We start from the raw sequence: 16,779 nt of genomic DNA, 5'->3' as shown, positions 1-16,779 counted from the left end.
GGCCACTCGCCGCTCCCCGGGGATGTGGGATGGATTAAATTAAGCACTCCCTCTACCCGTATGTCTCTCAATCCCTCCATCCTCTCTCTCTCTCTCTCTCTCTCTCTCTCTCTTTCTCATTGCGCCGTATAAATGCCAACAGCTGATCGTGAAACGGCACACTCACGGGAACACCTCACAGAAGCTGCAGAAAGAGAGAGACCGAGGGGAAAAGAGAGAGAGAAGAGAGAGGGATACAGAGAGAGAGAGGGAGAGAGAGGGAGGGAGAGAGAGAGAGAGGGGATGCTGTTGATCCTTTCGGCTGGGGGGAGTCTTACAGTGATTTCTTTTTAACCGACCTGAGTAGTCGCTTTTAACGGGATTAAAGGACTATTCCTGTGACAAAGAAGGAAAGACAAGATCTAACAGAATTTTTTTTTTGGATTTTGAAAATCTTCCAAAATCGTCCTCCAATTTCTGTTTTTTGCTTATTTCCTCCGCATCCCTCCCTCCATCCTCCTCCATCTCCCCTTCTTCTTCTTTAAAGAGGCCCGAAAGCCGCCGCACGCGCTGCAGGGTGCCTTCCACCGCCTGTTGTTTTGTTTTTCATTCATTTTGATTTTTGTTTATGGTTTTCTTTTGACTGCTCAGGAGCCTCTGTCCTCCGGTCTGCCGACAACCCGCGAGCACTGAGAGCGCGAGGCACCCCCGGAGGGAGCTGTCCGGTGCTGAAGTTGTATATCCATCCTCTGCAGGAGGACTAAAGCGGGGAGAGGAGGCGGCGGTCAGAGAGACTGAAACAAGAAGAAAAAGCAAATAAGCCGCGAGCGAACGGAAAGTCTTTTACCGGATCATCCACAGCTCGCGCCTCCTTCAAACCTGAAGACAGTTCTCCTCCGGTTCGTCTGTCTTCTTGGTGTGTAACGGGCGAATCACCACGCTGGCCAGGTCGTGGGTGATCGGCTGTGTTTGTGAGTGTGTGCCGTTGTGTTTGTGACAGCGTGTGTCGGTGTCGCACCACCATGCCAAGGTCTTTTCTGGTGAAAAAGGTGAAACTGGATGATTTCTCCACCGGGGCGGATCTGGAGAACGCCTACCGGCACAGGACGGACCTCAGCCTGCGGCTCCATGACAAAGGTAGGTCATGCTGCCCACACAGTGAGCACTAACAGGTGTCTCAGAAAACAAGTCGCTCCAAAGAGCAGGAGGTGCACAGGCGGGGAATCTAATAGTGTTGCTTTCCACAATAAGGTTACAAGTGCGTCACTAAGAGGGACATTTACCTCGGGGTCCTGGAGGACTTTACTGTCCTCGGTGTTTAAAAGGGACCCCACTGGTTGAACCGGTGCAGATCTGCAACTCATAACAAAAGACAACGAAATGCGCATATAGACTCAGAGTGTACCCAATATTTATAATGAGCTCAGCCTGTTTCATGTCGTAGCTTATATCCCGGGGCATCGCCTGCTCTGTGCTGTAGGAGTTATATAATAAAGCTGTTTAGCATTTCCATGCGAAACAAGGCTGATGGCTACCTGTGTGATGTGGGTGATAAGCAGCCTATAATCACCTGATTACAGAACAACAGCAGACAGCACGGAATTATAACCTAGTGATTACCTTTCTCGTAGGTAATGGAAGCCTCACGGCCGCGCGATGCATAGCAAAATAAGCAACTCTAAAAGACTCCAAAGAATTAATAGTGTCGACTGTAAGCGCTGTATGCACTTCGGTGAGGGGCGGGGGGGGGGGGGGGGGGGGGGGGTTGCTCTACCTGTCTTTAACACTTTATTTACAGGCAGAACAGAAGTCAAAGCAGGCTTGATTTGAAGCGTTTTGTCGGGCGTAGGAGGTAGGTTGCCACTGAAGCGGAAAGGTCACTTGAGAAATCCACTAAATCCAGCAGCCTCCCATGTTTCATTGATTTTGGCTCATAGTCAGCGGGGACTTTTTCCCCCCTACGCAGGCTAAGTAAGGTTAAAGGAGATAAAGACATTACACTGGTTACTAATATTTAACCGCTTTTATTTGCTTTTATTTCACTATAAAAGTCAGACTTGATATGTTAATTCATCTGTGCGTTTCAGAAAGCTGTCATGACAACTGTTGCATGAAAACAAAATACTTCCTAGTATCGTGTTTTTTTTTTTTTTTACATAGACATAATCAGAGAGATTTGTTGTTAAACTGGCCTATAGTTTATATCTTACATTCTGTGTCCAGGTGCGCTTGCCCCATTTGTTTCTGCACAACGATACCTATAGACTGATAAATGCACTGCTCTCTCTGTGCCTGTACCAACCATAAACTCTCATACTCTCACATAAAGAAACAACTGGGTCAGAAGTGACAACCCTTACAGTGACCGATAAACTGTTGAATATGCAGAAAGCTATCAGATTCTGGATCTGAGTTTTGTTCTGTCTTGATGTAGGTGCAGAATGTGGATGATCTGTTATTGTATATTATTTCAAGATTTATGCTTTAAGTATCACAGTGCAGGCCCAATAGCAATTATCCAGACGTGACAGTGTGATTCATAGTTTTGTGCTGCCCCCCCAAACACACACACACACTCACACTCTCTAACCAGATGCGTCACATTTTACACGAAGAAGAAAAAACAAAAAAACAGATGCCTTTGACGAGGAAATTTAGTCAACTGCGGTGCTTCCACCTTCCGTGCGCGGCCTCACCTCGCCGGTATTTCTGTGTTCATAAAGCAAAAAAACAAAAGCTGCCAGTGGTGTATTTATAATCTGGAGATTTACGAAACCCTGGTCTGCATGACACGGCATGCTGCCACAGCAGCATCTCGCACCGCTGCCTGTCCCAGCCACGCTTTACCTCCATCCCGAACATCTGATGGTAACAGCTTCATGCGGTCTCAGCACAGGCTCTACCCATAACAGCGCACCAAGTTAGGAGAAACTTTCTGCTTGAGCGAATCGGCTTCTGGAATAATTCATGTCCCGCCCGTGTTCCGTGGATTGTGTGTGATGGGACTGTGCATTCAGTGGGGAAGCTGAAGCAGATATGAAGTAGCTGTTATTACATGTAGGCAGATATATAGATATATGGCGTCACATGGTGCTTATTGCCTCTTACTCAAAAATCCTCTGAGACTGGAGGAATGTTACATATAATACATGTATGTATGTATATATACATATATATATATATATATATATATATTCTTATTAACATAAACAAAATTTTTTTCTCTTTCTGTGCTTTATGCTTGTCTATATGATATTACTTGGTTGGCTCGGTGTAGATGATTCTCCACAAGTAGGATAGCCATTGGGTATGTACTGTATGAGGTGTTTTATGGGGGACATGTGACAGGAGGTCGGAAAATAGCCTATGTCATAATGTAGCACAAAAGGCTGTATTTATGGATGTTTGAGTTAAAGAAAAATCTGTTTAATCTATTACCCTATCATGTGTTTCATTAAGCCAAACCACAGCTGTTACACTATAGTTTCAGACAGTCCAGTGTGTATGTGTAAAAAATGTTGTATGATTGGTTACATCATTGTCCAAATGAAAAAAAAAAAACAAAAAACAGTAAATAAGCAGAAAATAACAGACTCAAGTTTTGATATTAGTAAACCAAATCTAAAAGTAGGCTATTTTATAACATGTGTTTGTACACAAGCTGGTTATTATGTATTTATCTACTGTATGTCCAAGTGCTGGGGCAGCATGGTGGATTGGGGGTTAGCACTGTTGCGTCACAGTAAAAAGGTTCCTGGTTAAAAACCCAACAGGGACCTTTCTGTGTGTTCTCGTTGCGTGGGTTTACTCCGGGTACTCTGGTTTCCTCCTACAGTCCAGAATCTTGTATGTCAGGTTTATTGGTGACTCTAAATTGCCCATAAGAGTGAGAGTGTGTGTGCGTGTGTCTGGTTGTTTGTCTCTATGTGGCGTACCCCTGCCTTTCACCCAAAAAAAGCTGGCATTGGCTCCAGCAGATCTTTGTGACTCTAAATAGGAATAAGCAGGTATGGATAATGGATGGATGCATGTCAAGTGCTGTACTGTAAGCAGTTAAGTATTTTTCATGTATCCTGTATAATTCCCCCCAAAACTATGTGTGGAATTGGAAAGAATTCACACATGCATATAGGTAGTGGCAGTATAATCCATCCTGCAATATGTCTCCATGCTGTCTGAAAATGAGTTCCAGTAACTGCATTTTGTTCTTGAGGCTTGTCATGCAAGTTTCCAACCCCCTGATCTGTACAAAAACCACCACACTGCTGGCTACGCTGACAGAGCTTGTACAGCAGCCTGCTGTCACTGTGCCATCGACATGCAGAGCACTGGATCTGTCTGTGGTGCTGATGCTCATTTTCACATGCTAAATCAGCTTTCTCAAATTCAGGGTCATCCTCTGTGCATTTATCTTTCACAGAGGAAGTGTTTTAACTGCAACCTTTGAGAGCCAAGAGGAGTTATATTGCTGAATTATCACTGCAGGCTTTTTTTACACAACGCTAAGATACGCTGCACCTCCCCTGCACTGTGACCAGCGTTTTTTACCAGTAATTTTAATAATTTAGTAATTCGTAATTTTACCAGTTCAGATTGTGTGATGTTGGGCAGTACAGGGAATCTCTATGAGTACTGTCTCTATGGAGAAAGAACAGTTTGTTTTTAATTTTTACAGCAGTCTAATGGCATTAATCCAAACTTTTTTTGCTCTTGTCCCTCTTTTAGGTACATTTAGTGTGTCTTTTTTCTGCATGTTCATTGTTTTTTATTACCAGTTTATGTCCCACAGGTCTCCAGTGTAATGGGCAGAAAGTTTTTCCACCTGTGCCACTCTATGCCTTTTAAGATAGAAATAATAGAGTTGCATTCTTTACTACCTATTAAATTATATTGTGGCTGCATCAGAGAAAAATACTGTAGTCTGGTTTCATATACTGTATCTCTGAATTGTCATGTCAGGGTTCACCATAAACCCAATTTTATTATAACTTTCACCTCTGTGTTCTATAGCCTAATACTGTTTTCTTTCTTCCATATCAGCTGGTTACATCAGTGAATACATCAGCCCTGTTGTGTACGATGGTGAAAGTGACAGTGGGATCAAGGTGCCCTCCCCTGACCCCCTCTATGATGGTATTCACAGTGACTATGGAGCCCCTGACTCTGAGTCTCCTGACAGCCCCAGCTCAGAAATCACAGATGGCTACATCAATGGAGATGCTGCAGTGAGCGAGGGTTACACAGTCGATGCCTTTTTCATCACTGACGGCCGCTCGAGAAGGAAAGCCCTTGGCAGTCCCAGGAGCATTCAGAGGCACACCTGCAATGAGTGCGGCAAAACCTATGCCACATCTTCCAACTTGAGCCGACATAAACAGACACACCGCTCGCTGGACAGCAAGCTGGCAAAGAAATGTCCCACCTGCGGGAAGGTGTATGTGTCCATGCCTGCCATGGCCATGCACCTGCTTACTCATGACCTCAAGCACAAATGTGATGTGTGCGGGAAAGCGTTCAGTCGACCTTGGCTTTTACAGGGCCACATGCGATCTCACACAGGTGAAAAGCCGTTTGGGTGCGCCCACTGCGGGAAGGCCTTCGCAGACCGCTCAAACCTGCGTGCTCACATGCAGACCCACTCGGCCTTCAAACACTTCAAGTGTAAACGCTGCAACAAGACCTTCGCACTCAAGAGCTACCTGAACAAGCACTATGAGTCTGCCTGCTTCAAAGGCCCCTTCTCTCCTCTTGGCCCCCTAGATGCATGATCTCCTGCTTAGATAAAACAACAGACAAGACTGCAGACATAAATTACCATTACACAAACAATCTATTTTTGCTCAGAATACAACCTTGCTTTCTCTCTTACCCCTATCTCACATACCTCCCACCTTGCTTTCCCTTGGAACCTATTCATGATGATGAAGATGATGAAGATAGCACAATTTTTTCTCCTTGAGTTTTTCCCACTTAAGGATTTAACTGATCGACGCATGCACTTCGTCAAAAACTCTTCACCTCCTCTGTCTGTTAGCAACACTAACTTTGCTTCCTTATGCCATCTAGACACAGTATGACACCATATATTTTGGGACATTGATGATGATGATAATGATGACTATGATGATGATAATGACAAAGACAATAGTAAGCCTAAAGCTACTGGGTTCTTCCCTGCACTGAAAGGCAGTGCAAGAGTTTTTCCTTCTGATATTGCTCTTTTGGGGGAATAATAGTAGTAATAGTAATAATAATAATGATAATATTGTTCTGCTGCACCAAGTGACCATATTCTCTCCACTACCGAGGTAAAATACTACGTAATTATTTATTTATTTGAGCATTTTCATTTTTATATGTTGTAAGGTTATACTTGATTTGATAATGAAGGCGCAGCGTTATTTATTTGTTGCACTTTCATTTCTGTACATGTATGTAGAATATTTGCCAACCTCTTTTTATTGCTGACAGGCCAAAGTATATGTTACTTTTTTTTATTATTTGTTTGTTATTATGTTGCTCTTATTAGCATTATTGCATGCAAAAAAAAGAAAGAAAAAAATGTGAATCTATGCCAACATCATAAAAAGCTTATGATTTTTTGCCAAAATCTTATAGATAGAACCTGAGGGCAATATTTTTCTCTTGGAGCCTCCGTAGGACTCTTTTAAAGCAATAATCACCTAATGCATGGTATTTTATGATGAAGTTATGAAGTATTACCTACTACTGTATAGCAGTTTAAAATCAGGTATGTTTTACTTCACCTATAGTCATAAACAGAAAAATACAAATATTACAGACATCAGGGAACATGCCAATGTAGTGTTAGAGTAACAAAAAGAAAAGTCCTGTCTTTCCTCTCTTGTTATGCACAGCCTGCCTCTTAGCGAGTAGAACTAATGTAGGATGTAGGCTAGAGAGGCTGGGATCAGCTGCCTGTTGGGTATGAGGCCTATTGTAGGATAACTATAACCCTGACAGACCTGAGCAAGGCTAACTCAAGCATGAAATAAACTAAGAGAGGCCAGACTTTGCAAAGACCTCTCGACATTTTACTCAGAAAAGTTCTGGGATGTTAAAATGTCACTTCAATGTGTTAAAATCATCTTTCGTATTTCACACAGCTAAATAACAACCTTCTAAAAATAGCAAGAGACACATCTTGTCTATATTTTGATACAAACACAAAGCATTAATACAGCTCTCTGATTGGAGAAATGTGCATTGAGATGTGATAGATACAGATGTAGCTTACATAGTATTAGCAACTCTCTTGTTAAATACCATATACTTTCAATAGAAACAGAAAACCAAGTCAAAGTTTGGTGCACCATTGAAGTTGGACTGAGATCAACTTTAAATGTAATGCATTATTCAACCACCCTTCTAGTGCACTTCCAAACCATAAAATGTGCATTCTTAAACCACAGAAAAAGCTAGCACTTCAGTTGGATGGTCTGATTGCAGGTTAACCATTACAGTCCCATACTGTAGGTACAAATGTCCTGATTATTCTGCAGTAGGCCCTATTCATTCCTAATGGGCCAACTATTGATTAACTCTAAGTGGCAGACCTAGAGACAGGCTAACTTAACCTGACCCCATAGATGCTTTATTTTTTGATCTAGCTGGCCAGTACCAGTGTTGCTGTACTCAGTTCTCTGCAGCTCAGAAATCTTTTCTACAGATTCATGGAGCTTCCCAGGTGATGGACTGAGGACACACAGATCTGCACAACAAAATGAAGCATCTGTCTTTGTTCATAGGCCATGTTGTATGTCCACAAGGTAACCTCACGTAGACACAGTCTTTTTATGTACATGGGTGCATTCCTGCACGTGATTACACAATGCCTGCTGATTAGTTGCTGTGGGTGACACAAGTTTAATGTTCAAATGTAAGTCTGAGAGATTTACATTTAGATATGGGGTTGACTGATATCCAACAACATTTTAGGGACAAAAGGACAATCTGCTCTGATACACTGACCCATTACTTAATGTAATTTACATCTCAGATAAAGTTGTAGGACCTGTACATGACATCAAAGGCTGTGAAATCTGACGATTTTATGAAATCAAAGTCTACATTTGTAGACTTTGTGTTTATGTGTTTTGTTAAATAATAAGATGATACAATCTTCCCATCTTTTACAAAGAAGCTTTTTGAGAAACATAGCTCACAAGTCAATAGCAAGGAGGCAGTTTACGTAGTGACGGGAGCAGCCAGCAAATTGCAGGTCTTATCTCTCTTTGTGATGTGTGAACTAGATTTGAGCAGCAATTACTTGAATCATATCAGACAATTAGTCATCAAGCTCCTACTTACTAGGGCTTACATTTTTTTGGTCTTTTTAACTATGATTGTTAAGACTTGGCCACAGTAATCACAACAACTATACATAAAACAGCCACAAACATTATTTTGTGCTTAAACACAAATACTAGTCAAATATATCTGAATATTAAAAGCACAAGAGCATATATGCAAAGAAAAAAAAGCACTGCATTCATATTTCTTAATATATCTCTGAAACATCAATCACTGGTAGAGATATAAATAACAAATCAACCCTAAAACCTTATTTCTTATTGCTGTCTGAAGAGAAAGAAACAATTAAAACTTTACATTTACTGTACTGAGCTGTAGCTACTGAAGTTGTGAAACAAACCACTGAGAGAATCTCTGGTTGCAATGTCTCCAGTTGTTTCCGTGTCACAAATTGGGCCAATGTACATTGAAGCTTTCGGCAACTTTTCACAGCACTCTAAACATCTGATGGGTATTTGGCTAAAGTTATCGTATGACTGTTCCATGGTTTTAAGGCAGAAGACTTGAGCTTTCTGTTTGTCTATATGTCTTGGTCTGGGCGAGCTCCAGTCGGTCTGTTTTCTCTAAGCACTTCCATTCTAGTCATCTCCACCGTAAAGAAAGTAGCACAATGAAACTAACTAGAATTCAGGTAGAGAAGAATTAAAAATCTTGTACTAGCTTGACCTCTTCTTTTTGTATTTCCAAGTTAAAGAATAACCTAAAAAATCATTTATTGCAAGAGGGTTTGTAAAGATTGAGACATTTTTACAGCTATATAGCGATTATCTGACACACCTTATCTCAGGAGGTTTGGATCTCTGTTGCAGAGAAACAATCTCCTGTGTTTTTTTTGAGCCAGTATTCAGAAAATGTAAGCACAATGAACACAAAGCATTTTGTGGCACTTAATAATAAAGAATAATCTTAACCAACCAAGGCACTTTGTCATAGTTTTGTGTCTCATCTTCTATCTAACATGACAAACACATACAAACTATTGTGGCTGCTAAGCTGCACTTGAGTGGTGAATAATATCAGTATTTCATTCCTTTTAAGCCCTTCTGTCCATATCATTTCTTTTCTGTTTAAGAAGCTTTTTACACAAGTCATGCTAGTAAAGTCAATTTATCTTTCAGTTAAGAGTGCTGAGTTCATTTACCGACTGTAGAATAACACTCACGTTGTACTCAACAGCCCATACTTTGTATTAGCTTTGTCAATATTGTATGTTTAAAGATGGACTAAGTTAACACTGGTGCACGGTGTGCTCATTAGCACACTTTATGCTGGAAGCTATCTACCAGTAATGTGCTGCCTGGATGACTAAATACAGAAGTTTGTTAATTCCATGTTTGGATATTCAGCAATGGTTAAGTTGTTTAAAGCCCTCGAAAAATACTGTTTAGTATTTCTCTATAACCTCAATTGAGGTTAACCTTTTGAAAAAATATCTTCAGGTTTTATATCATGTGCCTTCAAACTGATCCAAAGGAACTAAAAAAAAGTCCATCACAAGAATCAGATTTTGATCCAAAATTGCTAAGCTCACCAAAAAGAAGTTGCGTCAGGCCTTAAACCGTCACACTCAATCAGTTGGCTGATTTAATAGGTACATAGACAACAATTACAGTAGCAGCTAACAGTGGGTCACACATAGATATACATATATCAGGATTTTCTCTCATATTATCTCATTGTCAAATCAAATTTGAAAAAGATTCCTAATTTAGTTGACAAACTCAGCCATCACTGCAATCTAAAATACATAATTAAATTTTACACTAAGAGTACAGTATTTATATACAGTATACACTCTATATAACAAACACTGAAAACAGACAGGCACATCCAAATAATGAAATAAAATGGCAAGAATTGGATCGTTTGGTCATCTGTACTATAATTGGTGGAGGTACAAATACTGAGAGCTGAAATTAAACATCTTTTGGACTGACATTCAACACACAAAGACACTGTTGATGTTTCTGTGTACTTGCACTACAAGGTATTACATGCTAGCATGCTGTATTGCTGGCTGCAATTTGACAAGTTGCTGTAAAATTACACACCATGATCGACTTTTTTCATTTGGGTCCTCTTTTGGGACCTCTTTTTCATTTGATTTAATGATGTCATTCATATTCAGTCCATTAGATCATTCTGAAATTAGTGCATATGACCACCTGTTACATCATATCATAGTCTGCATGTTATCTTCGAGTGAAGTTACTGATAGCACCAAGTGAGCACAGACAGTCCAAATCTATTGTTGCTATGCCAACACTTGTGGTATCCAAGGCAATAAACTATCTACAGTATCTATAGTAGCAAACTATCCGAACTGCCTCAACAAAGACACAATGCAGCAGCCTGCAGCTTTATGAAGTGCTGTGCAGTATATCTCCAAACCCTAAACACAAAATTGGCTGCACGGCAGTTTGAAAAAGACAGAAAAGTGACTGCCCACACTTGTGAATCACCTTCTTCTCCCTCCCTCCTGTCAAACTCTTCTCCTCCTCATCTTTGTGTTTTCTCATCTTTTTACCTCCTCTCCTTCTTTGCTCACATCTGGGCTTCTCTCCCCACCTGTGTCCTCTTCTCTCTTCTCCTTCCATCCCTATCACCTGATAGATTCTTCCTCTCAGCTCTGTGTGCTCTCATCCACCCATCTTTCTCCAACCACCTCTTCTTTCTCTCTCCTGACAAGTCAAACCAGGCCATCAGGCCTTTGAGGACCTGAAAGTCATTTAACTCCTGGTAGATAATAAGTCTTAGAATATAGCTCCTCACAGATAATAAGCTTTATCACTTGATTGCTCTGCACGCTCCCTACTGTCTTTAGATTCATGTCCAGGGACCTACTCAAGCGAATCAAACTATTTCCTTCCTAGCAAGTCAAATTAGCATTGTGTATGTGTATGTTTGTTGTGTGTGGTGATGTTGGTGGGATGAGGCACTGCTGATAGCACAAAATAAAATCAAAACAGTAAAGCTTACTCTCCAATAGTGAATGTGTCTGATTGTTGAAAATAGTTCAGCTGTTAAGGTTTAACTGCCCACTAGTGCGACATTAACCTCTTTACTTAACCTCACGCTGACTTTAATTTTGATTAGCTTTGATAGCCCCATAGAAACCTCTGTCTCTTCAGCTGTGCTGTCTCCTCTCCTGCTTTATTACATTCACTTTCACCTCCCATGTCCTCTGCTCCCCCTGTCCTCCTCCTTCTTTCATATCTCCTCTGTTCTCCTGCCATCAGCTCATATCTAAACTAAAACCACTGGGTTTATAGTCTTTTACTTAATAATTACATTGTAGCTGCTGATACATATTATATTATTTTTATGAAGTAGACAAGGGCTAATAAAATATATGTCACTAGATCTTAAATTGAAAACGAGAAACTCTGATGTCATTTGTCTGATCATCTGTGTATTTCACAGTCTGTGGGAAAACCAGTTTTTGAGATTTCTTTGCAAGTTGATCAGAAAGTAACTCAGCCATCTGCTTTGAGTAAAATCTTGTTTTGGAGGTTTGCTGACTCATGCCGGTTTACAGAGAATTGAAGTGAGGTGTAATTAAGACCCAAATAAATGCTTACATTGTGAATGCCTTTATGACAAAAATAATCCAATTTGTAAATCCTCCTAAGGTAAAGAAAACAAAACTCTGCAGCTGTTCAATTAGACTAAGCTGTTCCCTGTTGCACAGTGTTTTCTACACACAGGTGTCGGAGGGCAACATGGCTAATAATGATGACCTCAGGTTTGCCTGTGATCAGCTGCGGGAAATGTGTCACAGGTTGAGAAAGCAGAAATTTAATGAGCACATTACTCATTCTTTTTCTCTTTCCTCCTCGTCTCTCACGTCTCCTCTCATTCATGTCACTCTCCCTCCATTACATTAGACAGTCCAGCTTCCTCTGGATTCTGTGATGCCATCTGTTAAAACAGGCATCATTATGTGCCTTATAAACTAAATGGTGCTGTGCTGGGATAGCATGTAGACATTTAGACAATGTTAAATAGCTAAAAATGGCTTATAAAAATTTTCTCATACCAAAACACAGAAGTAGCTACTAAAGCCAAAACTTGTTATCACATTTTGGTGGCCTGCTGAAGAGATGAGTGAAGGAGCGGCGTAGGACCAAATGCAGGACAAGAAAACTATATTTTATTCCTCCTAGGATCCCCAGGGCATTGGAAAAATATAAACAATATTCTCTTGCATCCACAAACAAACTGGTAACATCAACTAGTGTAAATGCTCCCGCACACATAAAAGAGAGAGGGAAGTCTTTATAGGGAGCAAAACAAAAGGCAGAGTAAGAACAGCTTACGGCTCAGAAGGCCGGAGAGGAACCTCGGCGGGGACAGTGTCATCGGCACACTGAGGGTCCGGAAGCAGGGCTGGAACTTCAGCAGGGATGTTGTCATCTGTGCGCTGAGGTTCATGCGGCTGAGAGGGAGGAACCTCAGCAGGGACGGCTTCGTCGGCACATTGAGGTTCTGGAATCTGGTTCTTCGGATGGTGGCGATGCCGTTGACGTCGAGGCTGCAGGATTAGAGGTTCTGGCTGCTGGGGAGCTGGAGGCTCTGGTAGCGAGAAGGCAGCTCTGGGCTCTGGTGGCAAGAAGGCAGCTCTGGGCTTCGGCAGCGAGAAGGCAGCTCTGGGCAGTCAGTGGGAACTGGGGCGAAGTCCCAAGGAGCCAGGGGCTAAGTCTTAAGCTCCTGCCAGATGGCACACACCTCTGCCGGCATCAGTGATTGAGAAGCCGGCGCTTGATCTTGGAGAGCCGACAGGGAAGCTGGTGGCGAAGACTGGAAAAGCGGTGTCGAAGAGTGGGGAACCAGCGGTGAGGCTTGGAAAACCGGTGAAGAAGCCTGGGAAGCTGGTGAGAAAACCTTGAAAACCGGCGGGGAAATCCAGACAGTCGTAAAGGGGTAGCACAGCCCCTTAGCTGCCTCAAGGGGGACCTGTAGGAACTGGCAGTTCCCCAACACTGAGCGGACAGAAGCAACGAGGGCTAGTGTCTGGTCTGCCCATTGCTTAGTCACATAGCCAGGAGGGTTCGTGAAGCACCTCGTTAATACAGTGCAAAAGACCAGTACCTCACTGTATTCCTGGGCGTTCTGGATGATGGTAAGCAGGGTGTCCAGTAAACCAAACGTTTTGGTGGCCTGCTGAAGAGATGAGGGAAGGAGAGGCATAGGACCCAAATGCAGGACAAGAAAACTATAGTTTATTCCTCCTGGGATCCCCAGGGCACTGGAAAAATACAAACAATATTGTATCCACAAACAAACTGGTAACATCAACTAGTGTAAATGCTCCCGCACACATAAAAGAGAGAGGGAAGTCTTTATAAGGAGCCACACAAAAGGCAGAGTAAGAACAGGTAAAAATGATTAACAGAGTATAAAAATATACCGGACAGCTCGCTTGAACTGCCTGGGTTCTCACTAGTGTGAGCGGACAGAGGCAAACAGAGCGGCAAGAAAAGAGGAGGTGGTCTCGCAGTTTTTGTTAACTCCAAATGGTGCAACCCTGGACATGTAACAGTGAAAGACTGTATCTGCACTCCAGACATTGAGCTGTTTGTGGTTGGACTGAGGCCATACTACCTGCCCCGTGAGTTTTCACACACCATTGTTGTGACTGTTTACATTCCTCCATCAGCTGCAGCACAGAGTGCATGTGACATCATCCACACAGTTGCCGCTGGTCTCCAAACAAAACACCCCAGTGCCCTTATACTAATTAATGGGGATTTTAACCATGTCAGTATTTTGGGAACTCTGACCAACTTCAAACAGTATGTGGACTGTGCAACACGAGAAAATAAGATTCTTGATCTCCTTTATGCCAATGTGAAGGAGGCATACAGCTCTTCAGCCCTACCCCCACTTGGTGGATCAGACCACAACTTAATATATTTAGTACCAACATACAAGCCTGTAGTAAGACAGCAGTCTGCTGTGAAAGTATGTGAAAGTTTGGTCAAAGGATGCTGAGGAGGCCCTGAAGGAGTGCTTCAGGGTTACAAACTGGGACCTTTTCATGGACGCTCATGGTGAGGACATCGAAGGCATCTCTCACTGCATCACAGATTACATCCACTTCTGTGAGGACAATATTGTTCCATCCAAAAAAGTTCGTTGTTTCCCCAATAATAAGCCATGGATAAATAAGGACATTAAAGGCCTCCTCAACAAGCAGAAGAGGGTGTTCTTGGCAAGAGACAAGGAGGAACTCCGAGCCGCACAGAAGGAACTCAAGAGGAAGCTGAGGGAGGCAAAGCAACTCTATAGAGACAGAGTAGAGCACAAGTTGAGACAGAACAATATCAAAGAGGTGTGGAATGGGATGAAAATAATGACTGGTTATAAGAAGTCTCACACTGCTGTGGAAGGAGACTCAAAGTGTGCTAATGAACTTAACCTGTTTTTTAATAGATTTGACACCACTTCTGCTTCTTACTCTGATCCATTCAATTCAATTCAATTCAATTTTATTTGTATAGCGCCAAATCGCAATACAAATCATCTCAAGGCACTTTACAAAAACTAAAACTAAAACCCAACAATTCCCTTATGAGCAAACACTTGGCGACAGTGGAGAGGAAAAAACTCCCTTTAACGGAAGAAAAAAACCTCCAGCAGAACCGGGCTCAGTTTGGGCGGCCATCTGCCTCGACCGGTTGGGGTGAGTGGATAGAGCAGAGAGAAAAGAACAGCAACAATAAACAACAAATAGACACTGCAAGTTGGTGGGGCCAGTAACTGCACATCAGCGATAAACAGCTCCAGGACCAGGGACACCTGCAGAAGGTACAGAGAGAGAGAGAGAGAGAGAGAGAGGGAGGGAGAGAGCACAAACTAGGGGAGAGAGAGAGCACAAGGTTAGTAACATTCAATGGTGGAATATACATGAGGTCGGAGAGAAGGGGGAGGGGGGGGGGCGGGTAGGGTAGGGGAGCTCAGTGCACCAATGGTCCTCGGGCAGTCTAGGCCTATAGCAGCATAACTAACTAAGGGATGGTTCAGGGTTGCCTGAAGCCAGCCCTAACTATATGCTTTGTCAAAGAGGAAGGTTTTAAGTCTAGCCTTAAAAGTACAGAGAGTGTCTGCCTCCTGAACCCAGGCTGAGAGCTGGTTCCACAGGAGAGGAGCTTGATAGCTAAAGGCTCTGCCTCCCATTCTGCTTTTGAGAACTCTGGGAACCACAAGTAGGCCTGCACTCTGAGAGCGAAGTGGTCTATTGGGATAATATGGTACTATGAGGTCTTTAAGGTATGAAGGAGCTTGATCATGAAGGGATTTGTATGTGAGGAGAAGGATTTTAAATTCTATTCTGTATTTTACAGGGAGCCAGTGAAGAGAAGCTAATATAGGAGAAATATGATCTCTCTTGCTTGTTCGTGTCAGGACTCTGGCTGCGGCATTCTGGATTAATTGGAGGCTTTTTATGGAGATATTGGGACATCCAGATAGTAATGAGTTACAGTAATCTAGCCTTGAGGTAACAAATGCATAGACTAGTTTTTCTGCATCATTTTGAGACAGGATGTTCCTAATTTTGGAAATGTTGCGCAGGTGAAAGAATGCAGTTCTAGAGATTTGTTTTATGTGTGAGTTAAAAGACATGTCCTGGTCAAAAATAACTCCAAGGTTTTTTACAGTAGTGCTAGAGGCCAGGGCTATGCCATCTAGAGTAGCTATAATTTGAGAAAAGTTATTTCTGAGATTTTTTGGCCCAAATATAATGACTTCTGTTTTCTCCGAGTTTAAAAGTAAAAAGTTACTGGTCATCCAGGCTTTTATGTCAGTTAGACAGGCTTGAAGTCTGGTTAACTGGTTTGTGTTAACAGGTTTAATAGATAGATACAACTGAGTGTCATCCGCATAGCAGTGGTAATTAATAGAGTGCTTCCTAATGACATATCCTAAAGGAAGCATGTACAGGGTGAACAGAATCGGTCCTAGCACAGAACCTTGTGGAACTCCATAACTAACTTTTGTTCGTGTGGAAGGTTCATCATGGACATGAACAAACTGGAATCTGTCCGATAAATAGGATTGGAACCACTTTAACGCTGTTCCTCTGATACCAATCACATGCTCCAGTCTCTGTAATAAGATGTTGTGGTCAATGGTGTCGAATGCTGCACTAAGGTCTAGGAGGACAAGTATCGAAACAAGTCCATTATCTGAGGCTAAGAGAAGATCGTTGGTAACTTTCAACAGTGCTGTTTCTGTACTATGATGTGCTCTAAATCCTGATTGGAAATCTTCAAATAGTTCATTCCTGTGTAAGTGGTCTGATAGCTGCTTAGCAACAGCTTTTTCTAGGATTTTAGAAATAAATGGCAGGTTGGATATTGGTCTATAATTAGCCAAGACACCTGGATCAAGACTAGGCTTTTTGAGTAAAGGTTTGATTACTGCAGTCTTAAAGGCCTGTGGTACGTAGCCTGATACTAGAGA

The 16,779-nt window shown here is 42.1% G+C and overlaps 1 protein-coding gene across 1 annotated transcript; it reads left to right on the top strand.

Moving 5' to 3' along the window:
* The first annotated feature begins 1,001 nt into the window (after positions 1-1,001).
* LOC113136490 (transcriptional repressor scratch 1-like) lies at positions 1,002-5,747 on the top strand. The gene is made up of 2 exons (XM_026317355.1): positions 1,002-1,116; positions 5,020-5,747. The coding sequence occupies exons 1-2, from the start codon at positions 1,002-1,004 to the stop codon at positions 5,745-5,747; spliced, it is 843 nt and encodes a 280-aa protein (XP_026173140.1).
* The last annotated feature ends 11,032 nt before the right edge of the window (positions 5,748-16,779 follow it).

The sequence above is a fragment of the Mastacembelus armatus genome, chromosome 16, assembly GCF_900324485.2.
Source record: "Mastacembelus armatus chromosome 16, fMasArm1.2, whole genome shotgun sequence".
Lineage (NCBI taxonomy): Eukaryota > Metazoa > Chordata > Actinopteri > Synbranchiformes > Mastacembelidae > Mastacembelus > Mastacembelus armatus.
Note: the sequence above shows the minus strand (reverse complement) of the source record. Positions and strands in the feature narration are given on the sequence as shown.

What these genes read in the sequence shown, in the direction of transcription:
- LOC113136490 (XM_026317355.1), top strand. Translation starts at nt 1,002, where the DNA reads ATGCCAAGGTCTTTTCTGGTGAAAAAGGTGAAACTGGATGATTTCTCC. An exon ending in CCTGCGGCTCCATGACAAAG is followed by an intron (nt 1,117 to 5,019) that starts GTAGGTCATGCT and finishes CTTCCATATCAG; the next exon opens with CTGGTTACATCAGTGAATAC.